The sequence below is a fragment of the Indicator indicator genome, chromosome 6 (assembly GCF_027791375.1).
Source record: "Indicator indicator isolate 239-I01 chromosome 6, UM_Iind_1.1, whole genome shotgun sequence".
NCBI lineage: Eukaryota > Metazoa > Chordata > Aves > Piciformes > Indicatoridae > Indicator > Indicator indicator.
The window spans coordinates 19,273,371-19,286,441 of NC_072015.1; the positions used below are offsets into that span (position 1 = coordinate 19,273,371).

The 13,071-nt window shown below is 34.7% G+C and overlaps 1 protein-coding gene across 1 annotated transcript in view; it reads left to right on the forward strand.

Moving 5' to 3' along the window:
• DNAH5 (dynein axonemal heavy chain 5) overlaps window positions 1-13,071 on the forward strand; it is a 134,924-nt gene that overhangs the window by 27,909 nt on the left and 93,944 nt on the right. The window contains 8 exon segments of the mRNA XM_054381977.1: window positions 2,649-2,855; window positions 4,407-4,578; window positions 5,759-5,904; window positions 8,082-8,200; window positions 8,699-8,988; window positions 9,857-10,047; window positions 10,711-10,726; window positions 12,060-12,196. Of these exon segments, the coding sequence (XP_054237952.1) occupies window positions 2,649-2,855; window positions 4,407-4,578; window positions 5,759-5,904; window positions 8,082-8,200; window positions 8,699-8,988; window positions 9,857-10,047; window positions 10,711-10,726; window positions 12,060-12,196 (1,278 nt within the window).

The following is a 13,071-nucleotide window of genomic DNA, read 5'->3' on the forward strand; positions in this document are numbered from 1 at the left end:
GACCTGAGACCAGAGGTTCCTGCTGTTTCTTGTCCAATCTGAATATACTAATATTTCCTGACTCTTTTCCTTCACACTTATATTTGCCATGAAGGTTTAAAGGATTGTCATACTGGATGGTCTGATACAGTAAATGGAAATGTTTTTGTCAATTTGGTATACTAAAACAGGAGAAGGGATGACAGTATTGGAGGATGCACAATATGCTGTACTCAGATTGTTTTGGCTCTGGTGTTGGATATGTTACTAATGAGTAATCTGGTGTTGACAACTGCTGTTTGAAATCAAGGAACCCAAAGACTATTACCTCAACTGTTCTTTCAATATAGATTATGTTTCAGATATGTCACATCTAAGTTTGGCACTAGTGACCTCTGCCCAGGTCCTCCTCCTGGGCAGTAATGAAAATTGCCAATGTTATTATTAGAATTGTCTTTAACTTCAATACTTTAATCTGGTAACACAAAAAGGCCAACTTTGATTTCATTTCCTCTTCACAGAGAGCTGGTATGACATGTGTATCCCACATGTTCTATTGAAGAGGGTTTGCGGTGCTTTGGGAAACCTTTGTCTTTTGTTCAGTGTTCCTGTCTTGGACTCAGTTTCTGTTCAGATGCCAGTACTGTGCTGAATACCTGCATTGTTCCAAGTATACCAATGATAGCTTTCACTAAATTGTACCTGCTACTGCCTGGGCACTTTAAGATACATTCCCTGTCTCATCTATAAAGACTAAGCAGGATGTATGTTTCTTGTGGGGCTGCATCTCTCTTCTTTGGCTAAATGATCTAGTGATCAAATTTTCTGACGTGTACCATACCTTCATGGAGCAGTCAAGTACAGTACAAAATTACTGTGACAGCCAAGACATCTCTTCTAAGCTGGTGCCTTTTTTTCTGAGGTCCTAGTGATCTGTGATTTGATTCTAATCTGTGCTGAATATGTGTGGTTTCTCCTGTAGCAGAGTCAAAATACACTTGTCAGCCATATAAACCTGCTGGCCCTGCTCCAACCTAATACTTATTATGTGGGAACAAAGGGAGGTGGATTTGAACACAGTTTCAAGTTTTTGAAACAAATACACATGCCTTAAGAATACATAAAAAGTGTATCAACTTTAACATCAATGCACTTGTCTACCAGATATGACAGTAAAAGGAGACAAATTTCAAGTCTCCTCTTCTTGAGGCAAAAATACTGCAGATGGATATGGACATGAGTATCGTAGAACACAAGGTGGAGCTCCTGCTCTCCTGAACAAAAGAAAAACGAGCTGGGAGCAAGTGTCCTATGGGGAATACAAATGCGAAAGAAATATGGCTGTAGATCCTGTTACTTTTTATTCTTCTATACAGTGGAAATAGTAAAGCTTAGTGGAACTTTCTGATAGTTCCAAACATTTTCCCCTCTTTTTGCCTATTGGATGGTTACCACCTTGTTTACCACTTAAAAAAAAATAGCATAAGATTGAGAGATTTTTTGTGTTACAGCCAGTGATGTTCACCCTGGATGTATTAAAATAATAAAATACTGGGAACTGTCAAAGTTACAATTTTATGCCAGTGTAAGATTTGTGCCTGCAGTGTACCCCTTACTTTTGTTACCAGTTTTTGTTACCTTCATAATGAAAACTGCATGAAAAGAAACATAAACGGGAGAAGAGGTTTGTAGTGGGAATAATAAGTCTGAAGTCCAAAGAGTGCTGTAATATTTGGTGGTGAACTTTGCAGAGAAAAAAAATCAGCTCTTATTTAAGGGCGACTTTGACAAAACTTCATTAGATGATTTCTTTAAAAATGCTGTGAAAGATATGATAATACATGATACAGCTGAAGCAAGCAGTATAGTCCACTAGATTTTAGACAATGAAAGGATGTTCAGATTTGCAATGTGTTTTATCAGAAAGTACACTGAAAGTAATGAGTTATGAAATTATTGCCCTTAAAACCAAACTCCATCTCAGTGTAATACATAGAAGTGAATGACGAAGAATAAAATTATGCCAGCAAAAGGACAACTCGAAAATTGGAATGGCATCAAAATTTTTTGTGTAAGAAAAGTTTTCCTACCTAAGGCATGACTTTGTCCTAGTATCAGCCTTATTTCCCATGTGTAGCAATCTCATAAATGCTCCCCCTTTTAATCTCACGGAGAGCAAATTGTATTCTAATATTCAAACAAAACAGTTAAACCAGTAAACAGCAAAAAAGAGAAATGAGGATAAGAATACTCAAAAGATATCTAAAAAAGTTATCCAAGAATAACTTAGTTCATCAAGACGGGGTTGTGTGCTGCCTTATTGCAGAGTAGGCAGTTAAGTTTTAAGGGTATGAGAGTTTGCGTTTAAGAGGATTGAAGCAAGAAAGTCTGTGGCTTTGCTGTTGGTGTTACACTGTAGAATGCAGCTTACAATATCCAAGAACCAATAGAAAAACGTCTGCTGGATAAAGAACAGTTAATTTGATTGTTAAGCATTTGAGTACATATGGTTTGTGTTAATAACATTTTGTTGTGGATTCACAACATATAAATCTTTATTGTCAGCAATACCTGATTTTAGTAACTTCTGATGAGATATTTATGTTGAAACTGAAGTGTTTTGTTGTACTGGCTACTCTGATCAGGAATGATGACTTTGTTTCCTGCAGATTGAATTATCTAAAAGAGGACTTCAGGCATCTCTCTTAGTAAAAGGTCCAGAACCAGGAGAACTATTTGTGAATTTTGACCCTCAAATATTAACTTTAATCAGAGAAACAGATTGCATGGCTCACATGGGCCTGGAAATCCCACCATTTGCAAGTATCATTCAACAGAAGAGAGACTGGTACAAGAAGATTGTCAACAATTTGCACGTGGGTTTATATTAGTTATTTTATATATGTGTAGTGTACATTAAGATGTCTAAGTTCTCTCTATTTGTGGAAAAGAAAAAGTGAAGATCAATTACTATGCATTAAAAAAACATCGGCAAATCTATTTTTTTATCTTTATGACTGTCCTGAGGTGCTTTAAAGATAATTTCTTGACTTAATACTTTCTGTGAAGTCACTTCAAAGATGCAAGGGCTTAAGGAAGTTATGCAGAGTTTGGGAACAATGAGCATGGGGAGGAAAGAAAACTTAAAAGATGCCTGCTTTCTAAATTATAACCAATTATATCTCATCCAATAATGTAGTCAACATTACATACACTTTGCTTTGAGAGCATAGCTGGGAGGGAAGAGGAGGTGATATGCCTTTAAAGAAGTATAAAGCATCCACCAAGTAGCAGCAGAGTTCCTGCAGCAGTGTTTTACACAGATGTCTGTGGAATAGTTAAAAAAAGAGAAGCTGAAACTTCCCTTCTGTACTGGTTTTAGGGCTATACCTTTAAAATTCACAGATCTGGTGAAGTTAATGTTGGGGGGAATTTCAACTCACCACACCTTTCCTTCATATTTAAATCCTTTGGGTCATTCTGTGTGCCTGAGAATAGACAAAGTTCTTCATGGTTCAAGATGAGGATTCAAATTTAGGTGTCCAGAAAACTATAGCTTCAAAGGGCCACTTAATACTGAAATGAGAAAAAAGAATTGCCATATTAATTAAGTTATTGCAAGGATTTAAAAATTATTGTTATTTATTTATTTTTTCTCCAGAACATGTGAAACTAGAACATTTAATGCCCCGGAGGGATAGGAAGAGAATCCAAAGGTTAAAAGAGAAAATATGTGTATTGAGATAGACACAATTCAGTAGGGAAAGCAAAAACTGCATGTGCAAGCAAAGTAAAGTAAGGAATTAATTTACCACTTCCCATTGGCAGGCTGGTGTTCTGTCATCATTAGGAAAGCATGACTATGTAACTGTTACTTGAGAAGACAAATGCCTTGGCTCCTAATGTCCAACTTCCTCCTTCTTCCTCCACTTTTTATTTTTAAGAATAATTTCATGTGATATAGGATATCCCTTTGGTCAGTTAGGGTCATCTATCCCAACGGTGTTACCTCAACCTGGTAACTGGTGGGACAGTGTGAGAAGCAGAAAAGGCCCCAATGCTGCACAATCACTGTTTAGCAATAGTCAAAATATTAGTGTGTTATCAGTACTGTTTTGGTCATGAATCTAAAACTTGGCACCTTATGAGCCACTATGAAGAATCTAATCTTCATCCCAACCTAAGTGAGTACAGTCTACAAAGATTAATTTCCTTGTGAAGTAGTACTTGCATTATTATAAAGAGCAACAAATAGTAAACTTCTGATAAAACTAATTAAAGCATTTTTCATACAATTAATTATAGTTTTGCAATGTACATCCAGAAGAATTTTCTTAAATCATGACGAATGTGTATATATCAAGATCAATATGTATATATCAGATCTGTGTATATTAGCTAATGGTTGAATTCCCTGTTTATTTCAGATGATGCTGGCAGAATATAAAAGAATTAAACTGAAAATACAACACCCTGTTGAACAACTAATGGCTCCTTGGCTAGCAAATGTAGATGATGCTATCCAGCCAGGTCTAATCACACTGACCTGGACATCCTTGAATATTGAAAAATATATTAATATGGTTTTTTATAAGCTAGGTAGGTCACTTGCCTCCTTTCATCAACTTCTGCTTGTTTGTTCTATACAAATGCTAGATATATTATTAAGCTTATTGTCCTTTATATGATTTGTACTTAATTGACTTATACATGAAAGAAATCAAGATTTTCATCTGCCCTGTACTTTATAAAACCTCTGCTTTCTAACACCTTCTTTTTGGCTCATGTATTTGTTAAATTTTTACTAATATGAATGGGATAGCAGTTAGAATTAAACCAAGCATAAAGAAGTGTACAAAAAGTCCTGTGTATTCCGAATTCAGAGATTGATAGCTATGTTCTAAAAGTAGTTTAAAACCTACTCTGAGGTTTCAGACTTTTTCTAATTGTGCCTTTTGTTTCTATAATGTGCAGAAGTTCTCAGGGAATAGTAACTTGACTGAGTTGGCACTGTCACTGCTCAAAAGCTTTTCACATTGAACCTTTTTTTTAACATCAGACTCTTTTAAACTAATGTACATGCATCTTGAGCAACAGTTTTAATAAAAGAAATGAGCTGGTAGTCTTTTCAAAAGATTATCACAAGATTGCTGTGCACAACCTGATCTAGTTGAGGATGTCCTTGCTTACTGCATAGGGGGTTGGACTAAATGACCTTTGGAGGTCCCTTCCAACTCAGACCATTCTGTGATTCTGTGATTGCACCGAGATGCTCATTGCTTACAAAGATATCAAGTTATCAAGTTCCCTTTTCTTGAGTTTAATTACTACATTAAACTGAAAATTCTAGTGATTGTTGTTTTCTGTTAACTATTATTTGGTTTCTAACATTTTTGTGAAGGATAGACATTTTGTTAGTCAAAAATTTCTGGTGCTAGTAGATTCTTCAAGTGATAACTAGTTCAAGCTATAGGAGAAGGATAAGCATTTCTGGACCTCAACTGAATTTTCATGTCTTTGTATTTGAAATACACATATATTAAACTCATCTTATATATATTTACAATACTTTGCCTACTGTTTTTTTAGGCTATGGATACAAAAAATAAATCATCATTTCAGTGCCATAAAAATTTAGATGTTTGAAGTAAGCTGGTTAATGTGTAGAATTGATATAAAATTGAATATGACAGTTTGTTGAAGTAAAAATTTAAGCAGAAGCCAAGACTATAATTTAAAACTTTTAAACTTGCCTTGAATCTTCTGTTTTCTTCAAAAGCTGGGCTGGATTTATTGCTTGATCGAGTGAATGACTTGGTTGAATTTCGTATTGATGCTGTCCTTCAAGAAATGAATAGAGTGCCACTCTGTGAGTTGCCAGAAGATGAACCACTGAGATGTGAGGAATTTCTCCAAAAGACTAAGGTTACTAGATAAAAGTTTCATAAAGAACAATTCAATGCCTTTGAATTAAGATATTTTCTCTTTTTTATTGAGTAAAACCAGTGCAGAAATAATGAAGTATGTGTGGGAAACTGAAGTAAGGAAGTAAGGAAATGCCCATTTGCTTAGCTGGGATGCTAAAAAGCAGCAAAAATACCAAATGCAAAGAGGTCCTGAGCTGGGATGTTCTTTCCTCAGCTTATTAACATCAAGGCAACTACTGTATGGTATTTATTTTATGCTTTGCTATAACTTAATTTAAATGTTTTTCCTCTGTGACAGTGTATTTTTTTTTTGTCATTGTTGATTGTTAGTAGCTTTCAGTAAGGGAATTGCCCATCTGATACCTGTGAATAGCTTCATGACAAGTGCACTTTGTTGCCTGGGAGAGTAAATACCATGGGAATGATTAGGTACTGAATATCTTTGTTAATCTCAAAATCTCCTGGACGGGTAATGGATGTGTAAAATACACTCAAAAGTACTTGGATGAAGGCATTCTGAGAAAAGACTCGTCACCTCATCTAAATACTTTTATGTTGAGGATTAACTCTAAGCATGAAAGTTGTTAGTCAGAAAGCTGATTAAGCTTGTAATAAAACTGAATATCAGAATTATTTTGATGAGGTAACAGTGAGATACTCTGGCATCTTAGGATATAATGTCTAAATTGTATTTTCCCCTGAAATAAACTTTGCTTTGGAAAAGATTGCATAGATAATCCACTACCCTGACCCCTTGTAGCAAAAAATAATACAAGTGAAAATTTCTCTTAGTATAGTTAATTTTTAGTCTTTCCTCTTTTGTTTCCTGTAACAGTTCACCTTGTTAAATGAGAAGTAAAACATAAAATAATATTTTATGGAATGAATGGTATTTTGTAAGCCTCACAATCCATAGTTGTTTGGTTCTTTTTTGTCAATCCTGCTGCTGTTTTCCTGATGGGGCTGGTAATTAAAAAGTATATTCACTAAAATAAAAGTATATGAGCAAGCACAAAAAATTCTTCAGCACCAACTATGAGATAATTGATACTGCTTAATGCTGATGCTCTGCAAATAAACTTGAACTACTAGAAGGCAATTACAGCACCCCAATAGCCAATCACTTTTGAGTTAGCAAAGTGTTATACTAGCTCCAGTTAGGGGTGTAATGAAAATAGTAGTTTCAATAGTGAAATTTGCAGGTTTTAATTTGAAGAGGCTAGAAATAAATTGCATCAGCTAACAGGTGTCTTTAAGTTTCTAAAGAAATTGCTGCAACAAAAGTAGTTATATCACGTAAAAAGACCTAGAGTAATTTATTTAGTAGTTGCTGTGGTATTGCAAATCAGATTTGGCTTCTTTCTCAACTAAAGTGAACCTTTTAGAAGATCAAGGATTGTGACTTAAAATTTGGAAATGACTGAGTCTTGCTAATGGCTGGATTTTCCAGTTACTGATTTTTAATCAAACAGAGGTAACCAGATTTGATTAATCTTAAATGAATAGGTGATAACAGAAAAAAGTTAAAAGGTAATTATAATTAAAAATTATAGTTAGCTGAAACGTATTTGGTCAATTTTACCATAAGTATTACAGAAAAAAACAGCACAATACTTCAATATATATCTGAATTTTATTAAATCTTGTTCTTTGATTCCTTCTCCCCTCAGTTAATAACTTTCTGTATATTCTAATGACAAAGATAGCTTTTGGTAGATTTTTATCTCCTATCTAGTTATAAATGAGAGATACGATTGGCTAATACTCTTTATGGCACACTCAAGTAATGTAAAATGGCAACGATTAAAAGATTAAACCTTCCATGTTTACATTGGAAAGGTGGGAAAATTTTGAAGCACTTGCTTTTGAGAACTCTTTAATGGAACTAAGCTTTATAAATGTTGATTCATGATACTAATTATGGAGTCATGAAATATAGGGGAATAAAACACAGCAATTTTGAAAATTTTTGAAATGTATGATTTGTTTGGCTCAACAAAGAATCCAACCCTTAACAGTTTGGAACAAAACAATGTAAAAATAATGTTGTGTATTGATCTTGGTTTTCACAAATCTGAGGCCTTGACATTTGTGTTAATAAAGACTGCTATGGCCATGAAATGGACATGAGAACTGGGAAGATAAGAACATATGTCTGTTTTGTTTTGGTAACAGGAGCTCTGTATAAAAGGTTCTCAGACTTTACGTTTAAAAAGCTCACTGGTGGAAGATGCAGCTAATGAACTGATTAATATGTTACTTGACACTGAGGTACAGGTCAGAAAAGAAGGTAAGTCAGTTGTGCCCACTGGTGAAATGAGGGGATAAAGTAGAGGTAAGAAGATTGTATTGTAGCTCTGTGATTGTCTCTTTTGCATGCTGTTAAGTCTGTGTTGGGGAATATTGCTGTTTAGCTGACTGAAGTATCAAACAGTGTCTCATGTCTAAAGACTTTTGTTTGAATTTGCCCAGCTAACAGAACATCTAACAACCATCTATCATCTGCAAAATAAGTCAGTATTAAAAGTTTAAATGCATGTTGAAATGTTAATGCTGTAGAAGCAGCTGCTTACAGGTTACGGTAAATTTTTGGACTTCCTAAAGAAAGAATAAAAGGAATAATATCTAAATTTTGGTGATAGTCATGCCAGTTTGTAATGAGTAGAGATGGTGGATAGGAGCAGAAGGGTTGTTACATTGAAGTATAGATTACAAATTAGCATGACCTGCACTTCTGTAAAATTTAACTATTTCAGACACATGTGGAGGTGTTGCTTCGCTATATTTTTGAGTCCTGTAAGTCAATTTAACTAAGTAGTTTTATGTGGTTTATTTTTAGCAACAGAAGAAGAAAGAAGGTCAAAAAGCTTGAGTTCCTTCTACAATTCCAGTGATGTGTGGGCTGGACTGTCTCCTTTAGAGAAGAGGGAGAGAAAGAGTTTAGAAATATTAGAAGAAAAGGCCAATGAACTGCTTTCCTACTTCAATCAGTGTAATATTGATGCCCTTTTGAAAGTCACTCGAAACACTCTGGATGCCATACGGAAGCGCATCCATGCATCTTCCATCATCAGCTTCTTAGGTGGCTACACTGTAGTACTTTCCTTTCTCTAGCCTACAAAACAAATAAATGTGATATCCTAGAACAATATAAAAAAGAGCCACAAATGTAAAAGAGGGGAAAGCAAAAGGAGTTTGAATAAGCTGTCTTGTTAAATCACAATTGATAACATAGTATATTCTCCAAGGAATTTTTTTTTCCTGTGACTGCAGGAATGTGTCATTGTGATACTATTTTCTCTTAAGACTGACTGTGCTGTTTTGAAGGCAGATATTATGGAGCTGGCCCTGATGAGTGTTTACCTGTTTAACCATGGTTTTTACATAAAACTGTATGGGAAAACAAAATGAAACAACACAAACAAAAAACTAAACAAAAACCAAAACAAAAAGAAAAAGAAAAAGAAAAAACGCCAACAAAACCAAACAAACCAACCACCAAAATAGGCGTTTTTCTCTTGTGCATAACCTTCAAATCTTTCTATACAATATGACGGAACACTCTATTGAAGTGTTTTCATGCTGCATGCTTTTAAGAAACAGAAAGGCATTTATATTTATATAATGAGATGCTACAGAGGTTTTATGACCAGTTTAATATGCTGACTGGGAGTCTAAGCCAGATAACAAAATTTTCTGCTAAATATTTTGGATAAACAGAACAAGTTGAAGAGGAGTTTCATGGAAATAACATGGCACTTAATTTTAATTTGTGCTGCTATAGACTTTGCCAATATATCTTGTAAACTCTGCAGGAATATTTTTTCCCTTGGGAAATTACACTAAATACTTAATATTAGTATATATACTGTTTTATATCACTGCAATGCTTAGTTTGATGTCTTGAGAAAAATGTGAGCAATATTTTTCTTTTTTTGTCTTTCATTTAGAAAATGACAATACTTCTAAGCAGGAAAAAAGTAGTCATCCTATATTTAGGACTAGTATTAACCTATCTATCCCTCATATCATCATGGTACCCTCTTTGGATGAGGTACAACAGACACTTAATAAAGCTGTAGATACTATTGTGAAAGTAACACAAGGAGTTGGACAGTGGAGCAAGGAGAGAATGTCCCAGGTTTGTGTCTCTAACAACCTTAATTAAAACTAATGTTTCAAAACTACTGCAAATAAAAAATGAAATTTTATTTCTTCCCCAGAAGAAAATATTAGAGAGAAAAGCAGCTGTGTTGTGGTGTGAGGGCAGAGACAGTGATTCTGATGATGGAATGAAAGAGACCGTAAAGAAAAACATCCATGGTAATGATAATTTCTGACATCATTCAATTTGAATATTAGATAAATGTGATTTGTACAGAAAGTGTTAAAGAATATTAAATACCAAATACGTCAAAATTGTAAAATGAAGACTTTATAGAGTTTTAGACTACCTCAGAGAAGTAGTAAATAATAATAATAATAATAATAATAATAATAATAATAATGCCAGAGCACCTCCTTGTGATTAGGAACCAGACTTGCCTGAAGATAGTTGTCTTTGTGTGGATTTGGGCAAGGGGATTTTTTGTGCCTCTCAGAATTGTACTGCTTTTGATTGTACCTGCAACATTTGGAAAACTGTTTGGGTGCCAGCTTGGGCAGCATAGTAGAAAACGTGAATGAGCTTGGAAAACAATTACACTCACTATCACCATATGAAATATCATTCATGATTTGCCAGTGTGGTTTGTAACTTGGAGTGTTCAAATGACATCTTAAAACATGCTGAAATTCCTTTAAGTTGAACTTAAAGCCTGGTATTGAACAGAAATGTCTCCATAAATTGCAGTATTGGTGGAGAGAGCATTGTGCAGAAGACTGAAGAGACTAAAATTTCTAAAATGATTTAACTTCATCAGTTTTGTGATCACATATGGAATGAAGTTATTGAAAGCATTAATTTTAAAATGAAAGTTTAAGGTGGTATAGTTGGTTGCTGGGTTTTTTGTGTCAAAAGAAGGGCAATAAAGGTGGTGAAGGGTCTAGAGAAGTCTTATGAGGAGCAACTGAGGCAACTGGGGTTGTTTAGTCTGAAGAAAAGGACGTTGAAGGGAGAACTCTATCACTTTACAGTTGCTTCAAAGGATGTTATAGAGAGGTGGAGGTTGGTCTGTTCAACCAAGTAGCAAGTGGTAGATCAAGATAAAATGGCCTCACGTTGTGCCTGGAGAAGTTTAGGTTGGATAGTGGAAAGAATTTCTTTACTGAAAGAGTTGTCAGGCATGGTAATAGCTTGCCCTGGGAAGTGGTGGAGTCTCCATCCCTGGGTGTATTCAAGAGTCTTGTAGATGTAGTGCTTAGGGATATGGTTTAATTGAGGACTCATCAGTGCTAAGCTAATGATTTGGCTCAGTGATCTTGAAGGTCTGTGATTATTGTCAGAAATGGTTTAGAATCAAGCCAAATTAATTGTTCCTTCTTGTACTTCAGGTACTTCCAAGATATATTGAATCCTTCTAGGTTAGCTCCCTCTTATGCATCTAAAAAGTAGGAAAGCAATACTTTGACTAGTTATGTAAAGAAATTATTTCAAAACTAAGGCTTTCTCTTGCCTGAGATGCAATAATAAATGGTACCCATTTCAATCTTGTGTGCATTTTCTAACTAATGTACTTTCCCTTTATTTTTCTTTCCTATTGAGGACTGACTATAATAATCTCCTCAGATTTAATATTAATTGTACTTTTAATTGTCAGTCATTATCTTCCCCACATTATCTCATAAAATAAAAATATGTATGTATTTGTTCAGTGCTGATGTATCAGTAAATTACCTGGGTGAGCTGTACAGGGTAAACCTTGGAGAGAGGTAAGAGAAAGGGAATGATTGTTTGAAAGATTGGAGTGGAACTTGTTGCAAATGTGATAGAGTACCTAGATAAAGCAAACTTCCTAAAATAGAGAAGTTTATGAATTTGTGTGGGTTATACTGGCCACCTAGACTTCTAGTTGCCTTTTTCATTAATAAGAACACACATTTAAAGTGCATGTGTGTTGAAAAATGGGATAGTAGTTTTTGTGTGTAGAAATTTGCTTGTCCTAAACAATGTCTGTCCTAAAACTGTTTTTGTATTTGAACCTACCTTTATAGGTAGTGTATCAGACACGGCTTCACTCAGTTTGTCTGATTCGATGCAAAGCCAGAACTACTTCAAGAGTGTATCAGAGAACAAAGAAATTATTAAATTAGTATCTTTACTCAGCACTGCTATTAATTCTACAAAAAAGGTAAGACAATGAAGATGTTAATTTGATATCACTATCCAAGGAATTAACATTAAGATGTGTAACTTAATATCCTTAGGCCATAAGTGTAGGTATTTAAAACTGATTAAACATATGAATGGAAAGATATAGAATGGTCGATGGGAATCACGTAGCTGCAAGTTTGCAAATATAATTTGAAAGTATGAGTTAAGTGTACTCTGCTCAAACATGTGTGAGGTTTTGAATACTACATAAAGTAAAACTTAAGTGGGACTAAACCCCATATCTTTCTTTGGTGAAACATGATAAAAAAGCTCAAGGTATAGTTAAGTGATGTGTATGCCATATATAATTTGTAGTAATTGTTCCAATGTGTTAAATACAATTTTGTTCACATAAAAATTCTAATGAAGTTAATGATTTCTTGCTCATTAGGAAGTTTATGACAATATGTGTAATTTCTTTGCCCTTTTCTTATTCTACACTTTCTGTAATAAACTGTAGGTGTCAAACTGATATTTCTTTGGGGAAATCTCCATCTTTTCCTTCTGAGATCAGTCCAACCTTACAATGGAGACTTGTCAGGTGGAAATTTTGGATGCAAAGCCATATAACTTAAGTTGTACTAAAGCATAATTAGTACAGTGACATACAGGCTTGTGCTGAAGACTAAGATGTGATGGCAATGGTGGATAGTTGTAGCTGTGTTTGCATTCTGATACTCAATTTTTTCATAATAGGAAACTCTTATCATTTAGCCAGGTTTAAATGCCTGCAGGCACTATGTTTATCATGCCATGATGTGAGTTATCCCCTTTTTGTGGATTTAAGCTGAGCACCACATGGCTACTTACACAACTGCCCCCTCCTCACAGAAGGATGGGAAGGAGAAATTT